This window comes from Rhinolophus hipposideros (genome assembly GCF_964194185.1).
Source record: "Rhinolophus hipposideros genome assembly, chromosome: 20".
Taxonomy (NCBI): domain Eukaryota; kingdom Metazoa; phylum Chordata; class Mammalia; order Chiroptera; family Rhinolophidae; genus Rhinolophus; species Rhinolophus hipposideros.
The window spans coordinates 33,973,095-33,990,425 of record NC_138066.1 but is presented as its reverse complement, the minus strand read 5'-3'; the positions used below and the strand labels follow the sequence as shown (position 1 = coordinate 33,990,425).

The window sequence follows — 17,331 nt, the reverse complement described above, 5'->3', positions numbered from 1 at the left end:
CCCAGAGATACCTCCTCTGGACCCCAGACCAGGCCAGGCCGCTGTGTACCCTTTCACAGCACCCTTGAGTTGGTGTTTATATTTTTATGAGGTTATTTTGACCAACATCTCCCCCTTGGGACTGTGAGTTCTGGAAGACTGGGACCATCTGGCTGTCAAATCCCCGGCCTCTGGCATAGCACCTGGCACAGGGTGGGTGCTCGGCACACTTTGAAGGAATTAATGAGCTTCTCCTCAGTGTCCATGGTGGTTGGACCTGTCCCCAGGGAGGAGTCTATCTGGGGCAGGGGCTGCTTCACATCTTTGTCTGTCTTTTTGTACCCCATCCCTTCCTCACTGGGAGCCGGATCCAGAAAGTGAAGGTGCTGGAATACAGGAGTAAGGGGTAGGGAGAAAAGGGAAGCTGCTTATTCCTATTTGCAGTGTCCTCTGTCCCCTCACTCCAGCTGGTCAAGCCCTTGTCCACTCGGGGCTGGTCCACCACATTCACCGTTCCCTCTCCTTGGAATATAACACCTGTCTCTCCCCCTCCCATATTCCCTTAATTGATCCCTTATCTTCCAGGTCTCAGCTTGACTGTTTCTGGAAAGTTTCCCGGACTGCAAACTAAGGATCTTGCCAGGGTCCCACAGCTAAGGACAGCTCCAATTCAAGCCCCAGCTCTTAGCTACTGCATTAACAGTCTCCTTGCTACCAGTGTCTACCTCAAGAGCTGGCTTAGAGACACGCGCCTTCTCTCAGCCTCAGTGTCCTCCTGAGGGCTCGGCCATCTCTAGGATTCAGGAAGAGGGGCTGAGAGGACGAAGGCAAGGGCAAGGCAGAGGGAGGAGAGGGTAAAGGGAGAAGAGAGGAGAGGAGAGGAGGAGGGAGGAGGGGCGGCATCTTCGGGACAGCCAGACGTGAGAAACGCCAAGTATGCGAACTACGCCAGCCCCTAAGCTATGAATAGTGCCGCAAGGCTGGCAACCCAGGTTGGCCCTTCCCGCGCGGCAGCCCCCCGCCCCAGCCCTCTCACGCCAGCAGTAAGCAGGGGGCCTGAAATGGGGCAGCGTGGCGGCGGTGGGGTGCCGAGGAGGCACACTTGGGGTCGAAGGCTGAGTGGCAGGAAAGAAAGGGTGTAGTCATGCAAATAGAGAGCAGCCGGCATATCGGATTGGCGGGTTTCTGTCGTTTGGGGAACGTGCGCCCAATGGGCACTCAACAAGAGTCAGTGAGTACCCAGCCCTCAGCACCGTGCAGGGCCTCAGCCCTCACCCGCTTCCCGGCTTCCCCGCGGCCCGGCAGCTGCAGTTCTCTAGCCTGGAGGTCCTTCGGGTCACCCCGTGGCTCAAATTCCACGGATGCTGTGCACGGCGGCCTCGCACGCTCTTCTGTCACGTCCTGTAAGCCTCTGCCACCATCAGATACCGTCCTTGCCCACCCCAACTCCAGGCCAGCCTGGCCTCCACGGAGCTCACGTGTCTGACAGATAGCCGGGCACTTGGGAAACTGCAACGGTCCCATCCCTGCCCTGCCTCTGGACCCCCTTTCTTCAACAGTAACTACAGTGGGGAGCACACTGGGCTAGGGGCAAAGACCCAGACCCCAGCCCAGTCCTGCCCCTTGTGGGCCTCCAAACAAGTCCGCCTCAGAGCCCCGCTCCTCTTTCTTTCATTCCGGACTATTGACTGGGTGTCACCCAGGGCCTGACACTGGTCTGGGTCCAGTGACACTAGGGAAAGAGGAGTTAAAGAGACCTGAGTTCGGGTCCCAGCTGCGGGATCCCAGTCAAGTCTCTTCCCTCTCCAAACCTCAGTCTCCTCAGCTGGAGGAGAGGACTTTGAGAGGACTCAGTGCTGAGTGCCTGGCACCCAGGAGATGCTCAACACATCTTAGTTCAGCCGTCTGAAAAGAATAAAATCAATTAAATGTATAAAGAGATAGACAGGCAACAAATAAAGAGGCTGCAGAGCATAGTGCTTTGAAATTCCGGAACAGGATTCAGAGAAACCTGGGTTTGAATCCCAACTTGGTTCCACTTCCTAGCTGTGTGTCCTTGGACTAGTTACTAACCTCTCTGAGCTTCTGTTTCTGCATTTATAAAATAGAGATAACCTATTCCTCATGGGGTTGTTGTGCAGATTAAAGAGAGAGTGTGTGTAAAGTGCTCAGCACAACAATATCTGGCACTGAAATGCTCGAGGTTAGCTACAACCAATAGTCCTATTTTTATTATAATTATTATTATGTGGTTCTCACAATGCAGCGCAAAGTGCTGAATGTTTAGTTCATTAATCAACAATATTCAGTCTAAGGGCCTGACCTAGAAGCTGGAGACAGAACAGTTGAACAAGACAATGTCCCTACCCTCATGGGGCTTCGGGTCTAGTGCCCAGTGGAGGAAGTCCCCATACATTTGATGACATTTGAGGGAAGGGGGTGCTTTACAGAAGAGAATATTTGAACTGAGCATTGAAAGATGAATAGGAGTTTGAGAAACAGAGAAGGCTACATCAGACAAAGGGAAGAGATGGCATGGCAAGTTTCTGGAAAGGGGAAGAGGGTGATGTATACCACTCCTATCCTTTCCTCTCCATCTCCAACTCCAGCTGCAGCCCTCATCATCCAGTCGGCTGCCTCCACTGCTCCACAGTATCTAAGGGAGCAAGTCGTGCTGGGTCCTTCTGTCTGGAATGCCCTTCTCTCCCTTCTCCACTACCCCTCTTTTGTCCCAGCAGACACCTTTCCACGTGGCAAGCCTCTCCTCCTCAGTGAAGCCTTCTTCCCTTCAGAGCTGGGGCATCTTTAGAGGAGGCAGGTGCTCAGCCCATATTTGTTAATGGAGCCCGGGGGTCCTCCATAACACTCACGGGCAAACTCAGAGTCCACACAGGCTCAGGGAGAAACCTGTGGACAGCAGAGTCACAGCAGAACAGAATTGTGCATTTGCCTCTTCCATCCCTCCTTCATTATGCCAACACCGACTTGAATTTCAAGGCCTAGCTGGGTGCAAAGGAGAGTGTCCACCTTCCCAGAGTGGGAGGCTATCCTGCCAGGCTCTTGCAGGAAAGATAGCAGTGACACAGGACAGGCTAAGGATTCAGGAAGAGCCAGATTCAAATGTGGATGCTGGGCAACCTTTGGTGGAGTTATTTACCCTCTCAGGGTTTCAGTTCTTGTATCAGTAAATACACAACCACTTCATGACGGCACTTAAAAATTCATCAAAGAAATTTTCACTAAAGAATCCTCAACTTAATGATAAGTTTGGAAACAGGAGATGAGAGGAAGAAGATGTAATCGTGTTGCCAACAGGTGTATAACCAATCCCTATAGAGATTCTACGCAGCCACACTGTTTCCATCTTTAAACTTGTTACTATCTTTGTGGCCACATTCACACTCAAATGACGTCACAGTGAAGACACTTGCTTATGTCTGCTGCGGGTCTGTATCCCCATGTGTGCCAGACCATTTTTATGTTAATATTTTTGGCAGGGGTGGCAAGGGGTGTTCTGAACTGGCAGACAGTGCAGATGCAAATCTCAGAACCCCTGGTTAGACAATCTTAGTGGAGCTTTTGGGTGGTAGGAAAAGCAGACAAGGAACCCCTTGAGGGCAGGGCTGTCCCTTATTCATTCAGGTCCTAAGACCCACACAGAGAGCCTGGAACACAGGAAATGACAGGGCACGAGGGAATGATCACCACGTGAACAAAGGCTGGTTGCATTAAGATCTGGCTGCTGCCTGATTTTCCCAGGCATGGAACCTGCAGTTTCTGGAGTCAGGTTCTTCTCCTGCCCCAGGCTGAAATTAGGGAGAGGGCAGGACAACACTCCATGCGAGCCAGGCCTGGGAATGTCCTCAGTTCCCCTGGGGCACACCCAGTCTTTCAGATAACACTTTCCCCAGCATTGTGGAACGTAAGCATCGAGAAGCCACTGGAGGAGCAAAGGTTCCAGAGGGAAAGGAAGGGATGGGGGCGTCTGCCTGTTTCTCTGTCCTGTCAGCAACCCCAGCCTTGTGGCATGGCCTCCATTTCCTAACTCCTACCCTCCCCTCTTACAGACATCCCACCCCTCTCCTGGGCTCTGAGCCCAACCTCAGCTGCCCCCTCACCCCCAGTAGGTGCTACGGGGCGGAAGGGGGGGCACAGTGCCAAGGCTTCATTATTGCTAATGAGGGCTCAGCCCTGCAGATGTCAGTGCAAGATATGGGAGGGTACCAGAACCGCCCACAGCCCCCCATCACAACCTTGGGCACTCAGTTCCCTCCTCCTTGTCTCTTGCAGAGAAATCAAGGGCCACACCCTCAGAGGAAGAAAGGGAGATTTAGAAGAATCTTCCCAAGTACAGAGAGTACCATGATGCCACAGAGAGATCAGGGTGTGGGGGCATAAACTGGAAAACAGCCTGGGGGGGGGTAGAGTTTTCATCTGGGCTACTGGAGGCTCCACTGTCCACTGCTCAGTCCAAAAAATCCCCAACAGAAACCCTCTCCTCCCCTCCCGCCTTTCACGGAATCACAGTGGGTCAGCAGAAGAGGCTAGGGGCACTTCCCCACTATCCTCGGATTATAACTCGGCAACCTGAGCCCTTCTCACCTGGCTTCCCCCCTCCCTCTTCCATCTTTGCCTGTCCCTTCCCCTCTGCCTCTGTCTCCTTGGCCTTGACCTTTCTCTAGGCCTCAGTCAGTGTCCCCATGAGTTAAATGGAGAGGCGGGGAGAGGGGTGGCCTCTAATAGCCCTCCAGTGGAAACTTATAAAGATGTTCCCTCTCGGGGCGCTTGTCTCCTCCCTCTATCTCTCTCTTTTGGAGAACAATACAGAATTCCCTCCACACTGAGAAGGAGGGCAGCTCTGTGGTAGAGGGTGGGGGTAGGGGCTCTCCACGTCAGACTCCTCTTCCAGCCTTTTTGGGGCTCTCAGGAGCAGGAAAAGCTCTGATGGCCCACATCACAGCCCCTCCCTCCTACAGAGGGCTCTAAGTCCTGCATCCAGTCCACACCGGATTCTCTCCAAGTAGCTCACACACTTTAAGAAAATTAAAAAGGAGAAAGCTGTGGATTTGGGGGCCCAGAGTCAGACAGAAATCAAGCTGAGACTGAGAGAAACCAGGCAGAGGCTACAATGAACTTTGCCCTTCCCTAGACTGACCCCCACAGGGGGCCAAGATCCTGGAGCGGTTGTCCTCCCACATGGTTCCCATGTGTGCCCCCAGCCTGGCCACATTCCTCTGGCCCACACACCTCCTGCCAGCCCGCCCCCCCCAAAGAGGCCAGCACTGGGTCTGCTTCTATCCTTGGCTTGCAGCTCTCAGTCATCCTTATGCCCCACCCCAAGCGTCTCTCCGCCTAGAGATTCAGGCTGAGCTTTGAAAGGGTCACTTCAAAGAGGACCTGCCTGCGAGGGCCCAGCCAGACCCAGGGCCAGATTCTCGGTGGCTGGGGACAAAGGCTCCACTGTTTCTCCGACCCCCAGACACCCCCAAAATGCACTGGGCATAAGAAGTCTTTCTTTCCCCAGTTCCGCTCCTTACAGGCCCCTGCTCTTTGTCACTGGAGTAGCCCTGGCCCCTCCTCCAGGAGAGACTAGAGGTGGGGGGGGGACAGGGAGCTACCAGTTCCCCCATCACCACCACCACCATACGCTCACCACCTTGGGCATCCAGGATGTGGAGGCAGCCTTCGGGCTGACTTCAGGACCAGAAGCCCAGGTGCCTCACTGCCCCTCCCAAGCCTGCAATGGCCTCTCACCTTTCCCCACCCATCAGAACCATACCCACCCTTCCAGGCCTTCTCCAGACAGCGTCTCACGACTCCCTGTCCTGAGGATCTTCTCAGCACAGCCCAACCCACAGCAGCCGACCTCTTACTCCTCTCCACAGTCCCTGATAGCACGAACCAGGTCCCACCTGCTCCTCTAATTCCCACGGTGCTGATCCTAAAGCAGAGCCCTGAAGGTTTCCTGCATCAACCCTTCACCCACTGCCTGAATTCTCTCTATTCCGCCTGCGCTCGCTCATCTCCACTAATTGGGGTCCTCATTACCTGCAGGGGCGGCAGGGGCAGCTCATTTCCTCTTCAGATTATTCCGACCATAAAAAGTTCTCTTAATTGAGTCCGAAGTGTGTTGTTCTCATTTCCATCCATTGATTATTGTTTGTTTAATAATAGTTGCTACTGAGAGTTGAGAGTACCAAACGTCAGCCACTTTACCTATATTACCTCATTTAATCCAATTTAATCCAAAACAATTTTGAGAGATTATTTTAGGAATAAGAAAACTGCGGCTAAAAATAAGTGACTTGGCCAAGGTCACACAGTAAACAAGGGGTAGGGCTGAAATGTGAACCTCAGCAGGCTGAAGTCAGGGCCCAGATACCCACTCTAACTCCCAATGTGCCAAGGGGCATGCCAGGCCCAGGCCCCTCAGCTTCCATGGTTGCCTGTCTGTACGAGGAGGCAGACCACAGCTCCACACTGAGTCTTCTTTCTTCCTAGTCATCTCGCCACCAGCCTTTGTCAGCAGATGAAGTGTGACCTGGGGACAGTGACTGACTGATGTTAATCCAAACCAGCAAATGGGGAGCAGAGGGAGTCATAAGGAAGAGGTCATCTGCCCAAGGGCACACAGGCTTGAGGAGGTTAGAGGAGACGACCCTGGGCCTAAGGTTTATGACTACAGGTGGCTGGAAATCCAATACCTCCTCCTGTGAGTGACAGAGAATTGATAGCAATGACAGACCTGCCCAAACCAGGCATTCCACTCACCCTCCAACTTGAAAGGTGCAGAATCTTTCACCAAGGTAATGCATTGGGCTGAATGTCTCAGGGCCAGAGAGACAAAAAAGGAACAGGCCTCTTTAATCCAACCTGGAGTCTTTTCCCACGTGCTCATTGCTCAGCCCTGTCCCCTTGGAACTCTGAAGGAAGAAGGGAGGGAGTGAGGGCAAGAGAGAAAACTGGGGGCCCCCAGTGGCCCCTGTAAAACTGTGGAGGGAGGTTAAGACACGGTTTGGGTGAGCTTTCCTTTCCTCTCTAGGTTTGGCTCAGGCATTCCTCGCACAAATAGGACAGTGATGCACTTCTAGGCTGCCTTCCCAAGGCCCCAACCCCAGCGACTTCCAACGGATTAGGTTATAGAATTCTGTGGGTTTTTTCCATACACTGTCAGTCAGTCAGTCAACAAACAAAGCGCTGTGTGCCAGGCCCTGTGGATACCAAGATAAACATGACACCTCTGGGCCTGTCTGGAATGAGGTTAAGAGCAAGGTCAACTCCTTAGCTCTGTCACTTATTAGCTATGTGACCTTAGGAAGCCATGTAATCTCTTTGTGCCAGTTTCTTCATCTGTCAAATGGGATGGCAATGTACCCACTGAATGGTCAGCGCTTTGGAAGTAGTTGCTATTATTATTTTCCTTACCCTCAAATAACTCCAGTCTGGTGGGGGAGACTGACATGTAGACCGACCATCACAATGCCAGGGGCAGAGCTGGGCATGGGGCACCCTGGGAGTTCAGAGGAGGGGCTGTTCCCTGGCCTGCACTTCACAAACATTTATGGAGAGTCGCTCTGTGCCAGGCGCTGTGCTGGCCACTGGGGACACAGAGATGAACGGGACACATTGTCCACTCATCCCGGCTCCTCCCTACCCTCCCCTCTTCCTCCTGGGCCCAGTCCCAGAACCCTGCACTGAAGGGGGCACCAAGAACAGAATTGTACAGGGAAAGGCATGGTCTGGGGGCCTGGCATTTGGAACACCTGGGTTCATATCCACCATTTACAGGCTCCCTGACGGTGGGCACTGTCTGGCCATGGTAGCATGAGAGAGTGGGCACTGTCTGGCCATGGTAGCATGAGAGAGTTGGACGAGATGACCCTCTGGTCTTGACCTACTCTGACAAGTGATGAAAACATTCCACCCCCACAGGGCTTTAAACTCACCCCAAAGTCCAGTCCCAAGGCCAGCCCAGCCTGCTGTCCCACTGAGGCAGTGAGGAGAAGATGCCTGCCTAGTACTGACTGGCACTGTCCTGCTGATGAGCTGGCACAATTTCACATGGAACAGGGGGGCCAGGACCTAAAGGCGGGTGGTTTGAAAGAGGTGGGGGTGCTAGGGGATAGGCAGAGCCAGCTTCCACCGGCCCTATTCATGGCTCTCTCTGGAGAGGGAGCGAGAGCAGGATAATTAAAACCAGGCTTTGTCCAAATTCCTGACCAAGCCAATATCTCACCTTTGAATCCCTGCAGCCAACAGAGCAGGGCTGATGCCCCTTTGGAAGGAAAACACCAATGAACAGAGAGCCATGGCCAAGTGCTATGGGCTGGCCTGGGGGGGAGGGGAGGTTGGAGAGGTGAAGGAGCTGATTCCCTCACCCACCAAGCATGGATACCTGAGGCCTCACCATCCTGAGACCTCTTGGCCCCATCCCTGTCCCAAGTGAAAGTAAAGCAACCAAGCTCCAATCCAGCAAGAGGTTGACTTTGATCTTGAGCTATGTCCAAGATGGACCCAGATTCAGGGTAGGAATGACAGTGGGATGAGGAAGGTCCTGAGAAGAGGGATAGCAGGATGAGTGCATGGACTCGAGGCACATGCCAGGGTCCTACCCTAGTTCTGCCACTTGTTAATGGTGTGATTTTGTTCAAGCTATTAGCTCTCTGTGCCTCAGTGTCCTCAACTATAAAATGGGGAAATAATGATACCCACCCCATGTTTGTGTTGTGAGGATTAAATGAGGTAATTTATCTAAGTCCTGGCCCAGGGTAATTGCTATCTATGTCTTAGCTATCAGCTGTGCTATGAAAGCAACTCCCCCTCCTTAAAAACACATTTTTTTCCTGACACTAATGTATACGCTCATTTGATTATATTTGCATCCGCTATGGCTCTCCAGATTTCTGCACTGGAATCCAATTTCACAGGAATCTACCTAACCCACTATACTGGAAGAAAATTCCCTGCATTCCTTGCTCCAGGCCTGGGACGCTGCAGCCCACAAGCCTCTCCCTGGAAGTTCTCCCAAGGAGCTAACTGCAATCCCTCATGTTGTAACCTATTCCATTCTCCTCCTTTGTAGTCTCTCTTTTAACTGTACACATCATGAAGTCCTTCTAAGTATCCCTGCAACGAAGGATGAAGTAATAAATGCCTCTGCCCACTCTTGCATTATCCTGTTCTGTAACTAGCAACTTCTCTCACTTTTACTTCCATCCATGCCAAAACTTGCTGCATTCCTGGAGGGCCAGATGGGCCTCCTGCTCTCCTTCACCATGAGCTCAGGTCCAGACTGAGGAGGGGGCACAGAGGTCCCCACCCAGGTTGCCTAGTTACAAGGCCTATTGCGCAGGGCCTGTCCCTCTTTGTTTGGGCTGCCATCCTCAAAAGCCTGCCCCATTCCCCATGGTGTCCCAAAGCCACCTTCCTAATAAGGACCCCTCCGCATAGTTTTCATCTTGTAACTCCCATTAGGAACTCCCAACCACCTAGGGGTGAAATCAACCACCTTGTGAGCAAGTGGAAGAGGCCGGGGCTGGGGGACTTCGGTCTGTGTGTTTGGAAGCAAAATGACTAGTTACGTAATTGAGATTCAATTGAGATTCAAATGAGCACATCTTACTGAGACTGGTCACTTTTGGGAATGGGGAGAATCACCTGGGATCAAAGCCATCCACCCCCATCAGGGCCGCAGGGTGGGGGTGGGGGTGGAGATGATAGAGGGGTGGAGATGAAGTATGTGCTGGTGGGGGGGCAGAATCCAACTCAGGCTTAATGACCTCCACTCCCACCCCCTGTCCATCCTGAATTTCAAGTTTGTAATTAGGAACACTTTGGCTGAAAGGTGGAGGGGGAGTCGGGGAGAGAGATGCAGACTGAGGGAGAACAAACATCCCAGCTCCTGAGAAACACAGCAGTCTCAGAGTTTGCAAAGTGCCAGACCCCCCTGTGGGAAGGGCTGGGGCGGGGCATCCCTAAATCCTCACGCCCTGTCAAAAGGCGGAGAGACCTCAGCCCAGACCTAGAACCCAACGTGGACCCCCAAGGAACTTCTTTTCAAGCTCAGAGAACGACTTGCTTAACAGTATTCAACCCTTCAACTCGGGAAGGAGGGTGTGTTGGGGTGCTCCAGCAGGACTGGGCAGCCAGGCTCAGCGGTGGGGGGCTGGCCCCCATGGGGCCCCGAAGCCCCTGCTGGCCCCTCCCCAGCCTCAGCAGCTGGCAGATGAAAGAACCCAAGCAAAGCAGCCTAGCGCTGAGTAATGCCCCTGGCACCCTGCGCCCAGACCCACCCACAGCCAGGCCTGAGGGGGCAGAGGGAAGGGCAGCCATGCCTGCAGGCAGGGGGTCCCAGGCCCGTTTCTCTTCCCTACGACCCAGGGGCTCGGCGGACTTAGGCCAGGCAGCTCGTCTGCCCGGCCGGGGGCTAGTGTGGCGCTGGGAGGGGGGTGTCCGGCCACAGTGGCCAAGGACATCCCGCTCCGGGAACCCCCTCCCCCACTCCCTCTCCCTCCAGCTGTGCCGGGGCCTCGCCAACGGAAAACGAAAACTCGGGCAGAGGAAACGGCGGCAGGCGCCCCGCCTGAAAAAAACCCGGACAAAAGGCGCGGGCCTCCCGCCCCCGCTGCCCAGCCTCCGAGGTCCTGGCACTGCCTCCCGGGTCGGTGCCCCCTGCTCTGGCAGCCCCGCGCGACCCGGCCCCCTGCCTACTTTCCTCCTTCCCACACCCCTGCCCAGAGCAGCTCTCGCTCTGGCCCCCTTCTCTGCCCTCTATCAGCCGATGTTCCCTGAAGCCGTGCCCACGGTGCCCGCGCCGTGCGCCCCAGGCTGGACCCGCCGAGCAGGGATTCCGAGACCCCGGCCCTGCTGCCATCTCCGGGGCAGTGCCTGGATCCGCCCCCTCCCCTGGCCCAGCGCCTCACCTGGGGGGGCCGGGGCTCCGGGCGGGGCGGGATCCCGACCAGGCAGAAAGCGACTCCATTCATCGGGCGGCAGCGGCGGCTCTGCTGCCTGGGCACTGCTGGGGGCGCGGGCAAGGACCCGGGAGGGGCGGAGCCGGAGGGGCGGGGCCCGCTCCTTCGCTCCTCCCCCTTCTCTTCCGACGGGGCGCACCCGCCTCTCCCTAGGGCAGCAGACTGGTAAAGAGGACTGAGGCCGTGTTTTGCGCTGACAGCGAAGCTAGAGGGCAGAACACAGCCTGAGGAAAAGAGGTGGTCTCAGGGAGACAGTCTGGTCCGGCCTACAGGGGACCGGCCCAAATAGACGGTGATCTGGACCAGCCAAGGAAAGAGAACAAGGGCACCAAACCCAGAACTAACCCAGGGAGAGGGAGGGAGATAGTCAGGAAGGGAAAGGGAAGCAGAGAGAAACACAGCCAGACAGAGATGTCAGAAACTGAGACGGACAGACACAGAAAGCACGAGAGGCAAAGGCAAAATAGAGACAGTAGAGAGAGGCAGAGAAAGTCAGAGATAAAGAAAAAAGACCCAGGATGGAAGAGAGGGAAAGACAGAAAAAGCCATAGGAAGCTTTCCACCCAGAGGCTCATGGAAGTTGAGAAAAGGGCAGAGATGATGATGCCCACGTGGACAACTGGAGGAGAAGGGGCAACTTTCAGAGGCTAAGTGCCCTTCAATCTAGGGCCCCCTTCCCCAATCAGAGGCTCAGCTCAGGATCTTATGGAGGCTGGAAGAGAGAGGCTGGCAGATGCCCCCGGCCAGCTTGTGGCTCAGGCCTCTGGACGTCCAAAGACCCACTCCACAGTGGGTGGCAGTGAGAACAGAGACCCCTCAGGCCTCCTAGTCACAAGCAACCCATAGCCTCCTTTCCCGGCTTCACTCTGAGCTGGGCCCAAAGAGCCACTGGGGTCCTGAGCCAGTTCCTTATTTTCTGCCCCCAAGTGGGATCACTCTAGCCAATCCCCTGCCCATCCAGGAAAGGACAATCCCTCAGTTCTTCATTTCTGATGAGAAGTTCTTTCTACTGTCTAACATCCTTCCTACCTCCTATTTTCTACAGCCTACGCTTACCTCTTTCCCATGCCTTCTTGTAGTTTTACAGATTATGAAGAAAGGAATCGCAGAGGCTACAGATGATAAGAATATGATTTGGATAAGACAGGCAAGGAAAGTGGAAAGGCCAACTCTGTCTACTGGAATCACCCACCCTCTCTGGGGCAAGGAGATGTCATACAACCTGTTTGCTTACCTCTACCACTATCCTGACTCCTGAGAGCGGATCAGCGCCAAGACACCCAGCCCTTCAGGATCAGGGACTCAGGTCCTAGAGGGGCCAAGGTGTCCCAGACACCAACTAGGTCATCCCTACTCCTGTGAGACTGAGGAAGGAGATACTGACTTGCTTTTAAATCTTATGTTTTAATTTATTTTAAATCCCCTGGAAGTCAATGGCAATAGATGATTTTATAATGATAGAAGGGCAGTTAATGACTCCTCCTCTTTCCCTACCTCTTCATCAAGGTCATGTGCAGCCAGAAATATCCCCCACTCCTGAGAAGTCCTTCCTGCTATCTAACTGTAATCCATCATACTGCCTGTATTTTCTTGCTCAATCCTCAACCAGGTCCCTGTTTCTGACTCTTTCTGCCCTGTAGTTCCAGTGGTCCAACGCTTGCTGACACCCTCACGCAGGGGTCCTTTCCTCTCAGAACAAATGGGTTGTCTATGTAAAGTGGAAACCATGGCATCTGAGATCCAGACTGAACTGAGGCTGTGGGGGAGGGGAGGAGAGTGGTGGCCCCTGGGGTGCCCCTGGCTCACTTTTTCCAGAGCCTGATGCCCTCAGACACTGCAGGAGGTGGTGAGAGGAAATGAGCTCACACTGGCCGGCAGGCAATTCCTCCCTCCACAATGCACTGCACTCACCTCCCCCACCCACTCCAACTTCCCAGAAAGTCCGCTCTGCCCCCACCCTGCTGCCCTTCCCACCTCTTCCTGAACCTTGACCCGCACCCCATCCTGTCCCAGCCCTCCCCCATCCATCTTCTCCAGCACCTCTTCCTCCCTTCCTTCCTCTCCACCTAGGCTCCCCATCCCCTGACTCCCCTCATCTCTCTCCCTGCATCCCACCATCCACCCCAAATCCTCTCTCTTCCTGGCATACTCTTTCTCGGGGGTTTCAGGCAGTACAGTGCAACATGGATGGAGGGTGTCCCTCACTGAGGACCCTCCTTACACTCTCCCTCTTTCTAAACTCCTCTCCCAATCCAATCACATGTCTTCATTCACAAATGCTTGTTGGGAGGCCTAATATATGAGGGGGTAGGGAAGGGAGTGGAGGTAGCCTCCCAGGGATGTACAGATAAGGCCCAGCTCCTTCCCTTGAAGGGGTCCACGTCTTATTAATTCTGACTGTAGAGTGAGCTTCCAGAAAAGCAGCAATGTTAGGCTGAAGAAGCAGACAAAGGCTTCCAGAAGGAGGTGGCCTTGAGTTTTGGGGGGCTTCATGGATGGGGAGGGAACAAGGTAAGGAATGGGGGGAGATGGACTATCACGGACAAAGTCTGGGAGGCAGGAGAGCGCAGACCAGCAGTATGGGTGTGGCTGGAGCCAAGTGGAGGGTACTGGACAGGAAGCATGGAGGGAAGAGGAAGGAAATGAGGCTGGGGATGTGACCCTGGAGTGACTGGGCCTGAGGCACTTAGATTTTAGCCTGGCTTGCAGCAGGATTTAAGCAGAGATGTACCATGGCAATTGTAGCTCAATGTGAAAAAAAATGGAGGACAGGCAGGGCGGGGCATTGCACCAGGGCAGGGGCAAGGAATATCAGAGGCCCCTGGGGGGGTGCCTGGGACTTGGTGACCAACTGGATGTTGTGGGAAGGAGATCGAAGAGTCTAGAAGAATTCCAAGGTTTCTGGTTCAGAATATTAGGTAGACCAGTTGCCTCAAGTGTCCTCAGGACCAGGGGACATGCCCTATGCTAAGTCCTTTGTATGTATTATTCCAATTTAGCTTTATAAAGGGGCTGTGAAATAGAAATTATATTCCTCATTTTATGGATAAGGAAACTGAAGCCCAGAGAACTTGAGTATCTTACTCAAGGCCATACAGGATTTGAACCCAGACATTTGGGCTCCCAGACATTTGGGCTCCACAGTCCACATACTTAATCCTGAGGCTGTGTTGCCAGTGGAGTAGTGATTGGCAGCTGAAGCCCTGGGTCCCTCTCCCTGAAGGGAGACTTGAGCTAGCGACATGGCTTTGGAAGTCATCGGTTGACCAAGAATGTGGTTCAAATTGTCCAGGGATAGTGCAGAGAGACCAGATGTGAAATAGGACTCAAGGGGCACCCACCTTTTAGGGGCAGGTGAGGGAGGAAGAGGCAGTGAGGAAGGCTGAGAGGAAGCCAGTGGCTGGAGGAAGTGGCACTGTGTTGGGCAGAGAGGTCACTTTCAGGGTGGGTGGGGGCAGAGACCAGACTGGGCAGTGAAGAAGAACGTAAGGGGTGAGGCAGTAGAATCACACCTACTATGAGAATTAGCAGGAAAGGTCAGCCAGGAGCACAGGTGAGCCATGAGCGAGGCACATTTCCATTTGGCTCAGGGAGACTTGAGCAGGCCTTTTGGTTGAGGAGCAGGCACCAAGGGAGAGAGCCTGAGGGGGTGTAAGAAGAGTGGAGGAAAAAGAACCCATCTTCCCAGGACTAGGAGAGGAGCACGGGGGAAGGTCAGAGAGTCCCCAGACCAGAGCCACCCAGGGTCAGGATCAGGCGTGGCTCAGGAGCTGTCAAGGTGTTGTACAGTGTCATCAAGGAGCACTGAACCCAAGGTCTAAACACCTGGGTTCAGGTTTCCATCCTGCCCACCTGGTAGCTGTGTATGTCTTTGAGGAAAAGTACATTCTCTGAGCCTCAGTTGCACCCTCTGTAAGATGAAAACAATAAGGCCTTTTCTGCCTGCCTCTGATTTGGGGCTCACATTTGATAATATATTCAAAGCACGCTGTGAGCTGAAAAGGAAAGACAATGGATGGAAGGTGGGTTATAGGACAGGTGGCCATATTCCTGGCCACAGCTTTTCCATCCTTCCACTGAAGGAGAAAGAGCACCCCCTGGTGGAGAATGACAGGAGGGCAGGACTACAGAGGACAAATAGGACCTGTTCTTGTGCCTCTGAGTCTTTCAGCCCTCAGGTTCTTTGCTCGTCCCCATAATCAACCCACCTTCTCCGCCACACGCACACACACCTAAATTTTCATCTCCAAAGCAAGTGGGGGCCCAGTTCATTCAAGTCAAAAGACATTTATTGAGTGCTGACTACATGCAAACTGTTTTGTGGGGTGATGGGGACAGTGCAATGAACCAGTGGGTATCCCTGCCCACAATGAGTTCCAATTCCAGGAAGGGCAACAAACATAGCAAAGGATGGCTGGGATGGTGCCGTGATGGTGGTGCAAGCAGAGCATTGAGCAAAACAAGAGGGAGCTCCATAATGAGGGGAGACGGCAAGGGTGAGGGAGGCAGTGTTTGGCCTAGACCGTGAAGGCCCTGAATTGGCAAATGGCAGAGAAAAGGAGGCCTGAAGGCTGAGGGCTGGGGATGTGACATGGCGCAGGCTCTGGCAGAAGCCCTAGGGAATCCCATAGAGCGGACCTCATTGAGCATCTTTAATGGTGTAGGGTGGGGCAACAGTGCGTTCAAGACCACACCAACTCCAGTCTCCACCCTCATCCTGCTGCCCGTGCCCTGAGTAAGAGGAATCCTATCTGAACACCCCTCAAGGTGGGGAAGCTACAGACCCTTGGCCAGGCTGGGGCCAAGGGACACCTACAACTGGCCAAACAGCTGGGGCCTTAGTCCAACAACCTCTGGACAACCGGCTTGGGCTGGGACTGAGAGGCTCTAGCTTCTCTGGGCTGGCGGCAAGGCAAGCAAACCACACCCAGCAAAGCCCTGGTATCAGGGCAGGGGGGGATGAAAGAAGCCTCTGTCAACTGTCAGCCCCTAGGGGGAACCATGTTTGGGGAACCTCTGTCATGGTGTGGGAGAGGAAGAGACCTGGGGCTGGCGTCTGAGCCCTGCAGCCTCTCAGCTGTGTGACACAGGGCAATTGAAGACGCAGTGGCACAGTGTATACATAGGTAACAGATGACTTATAAGGACAAGACATCCCCTAGAAGGAGGTTGAAAACACCAAGATGGAGAAGAAAGGAACTGAAATGTGCTGAGCACCTATACTACATGCCAAGCTCTTTACAAACATTATTTCATGTACTGCCCATGACAACACCGTAAAGTAGGTATTATTAGCCCCACCAAATAAAGGAGGGAACAGGCTCAGAGAGATTAGGTAACTAGCTGAAGTTTGATGTTAAGCCCTTGCTCTTTCTACGCAGCACAACCCCTCTAGGAGGAGCTAGGCCAGGTGGTCCCTTCCAGCTCCAAGATGTTAAATTCCATGGTTCTATGTGAGGGGTCTTTCATTCTTCCAGCAACTGGCCTGCAGCCCTGCTTTTACCACAGGCCCCCAGACCCTGCCTGGCCCCACCCCAGCCTCTGCACATCCCTGCACACAAGCTGAGTCTGCTTCACTCTCCTCTGTATCTCTATTCTGCCCTTATGGGAGGTGGGGGGGTGGGGTAGAGGATAGAAATATAGAGGAAGGGAAGAGAAGGAGAAAGGAGAGAGGAACAAAGGAGAGGGGTGAAAGGAGGAGGAGAGGGGTGGCTCCCACCTCTCCCTGGAAGCTCTGGAAATCCCCAGCAGCTGCTCCCCTCGCCTCTGTCTGGCCCTGAGCCAGCCCTGAGCAGGAGTGGGGGGCGTTAGATGTAGAGGAAAGAGGGGTAGGGCACTGACCACAGGGGGGCAATTCCAGCCCCTGTGAGAGATTCCAGGCATGCTCCCCTTTAAGGAAACCCTACATGCCAAAATCCACACATACCAAACAGACACATCAGGGCGGTTCTTGCACTATAAAAGGATTCTTTGCTTTACAAGAGGGCTCAGCACATGGGAAACTTAAAATAGGAGCTCCTCCTGGTGCCGCAAAAGAAGCTCTGATTTCAGAAGCACCCCACACACGCCGTGCTTCTGACACATCAAGAAAGCTGGCAACACTCGTGGGGCTGGCAGGGCTGGGGCTGCCTTAAGGCGTTGACATCACCCTGGGCACCCCCACGGTTGTGCTTTGTGCTAATGATCCGAGTCCCCATTGGTGGGGCAGCTCATGGTCCAGGGGACAGGCTGGCTGCTGTGTTCCTCAGCAGAGGTGTCTAGGACACCTAGAAAGGACAGGGAAAGCCACCAGTGGCCCAGAGAGAGGACAGATGTCTACGGCTTCCCAGTATCCCTTTGATGGAGCCAAGGCAGGAGCCCAACGTCCTGACCCTCCTCC

At 54.0% G+C, this 17,331-nt stretch overlaps 1 protein-coding gene across 6 annotated transcripts in view; it reads right to left on the bottom strand.

The window, feature by feature from the left end:
- The window catches only part of ARHGAP23 (Rho GTPase activating protein 23), a 74,907-nt gene that overhangs the window by 55,733 nt on the left and 1,843 nt on the right, over window positions 1-17,331 (bottom strand). For 4 of the 6 annotated variants that reach the window (XM_081028849.1, XM_081028852.1, XM_081028854.1 and 1 more), the window contains exon 1: window positions 10,902-10,994. The exons of 1 other annotated variant lie outside the window; for it this stretch is intronic. In XM_081028849.1, coding sequence (XP_080884975.1) covers window positions 10,902-10,964 — 63 coding nt within the window. In that variant the 5' untranslated portion in view covers window positions 10,965-10,994. Of the gene's footprint in view, window positions 1-10,901; window positions 10,995-17,331 lie in introns of those variants that run through there. One more of the 6 variants, XM_081028856.1, reaches the window with a different exon arrangement.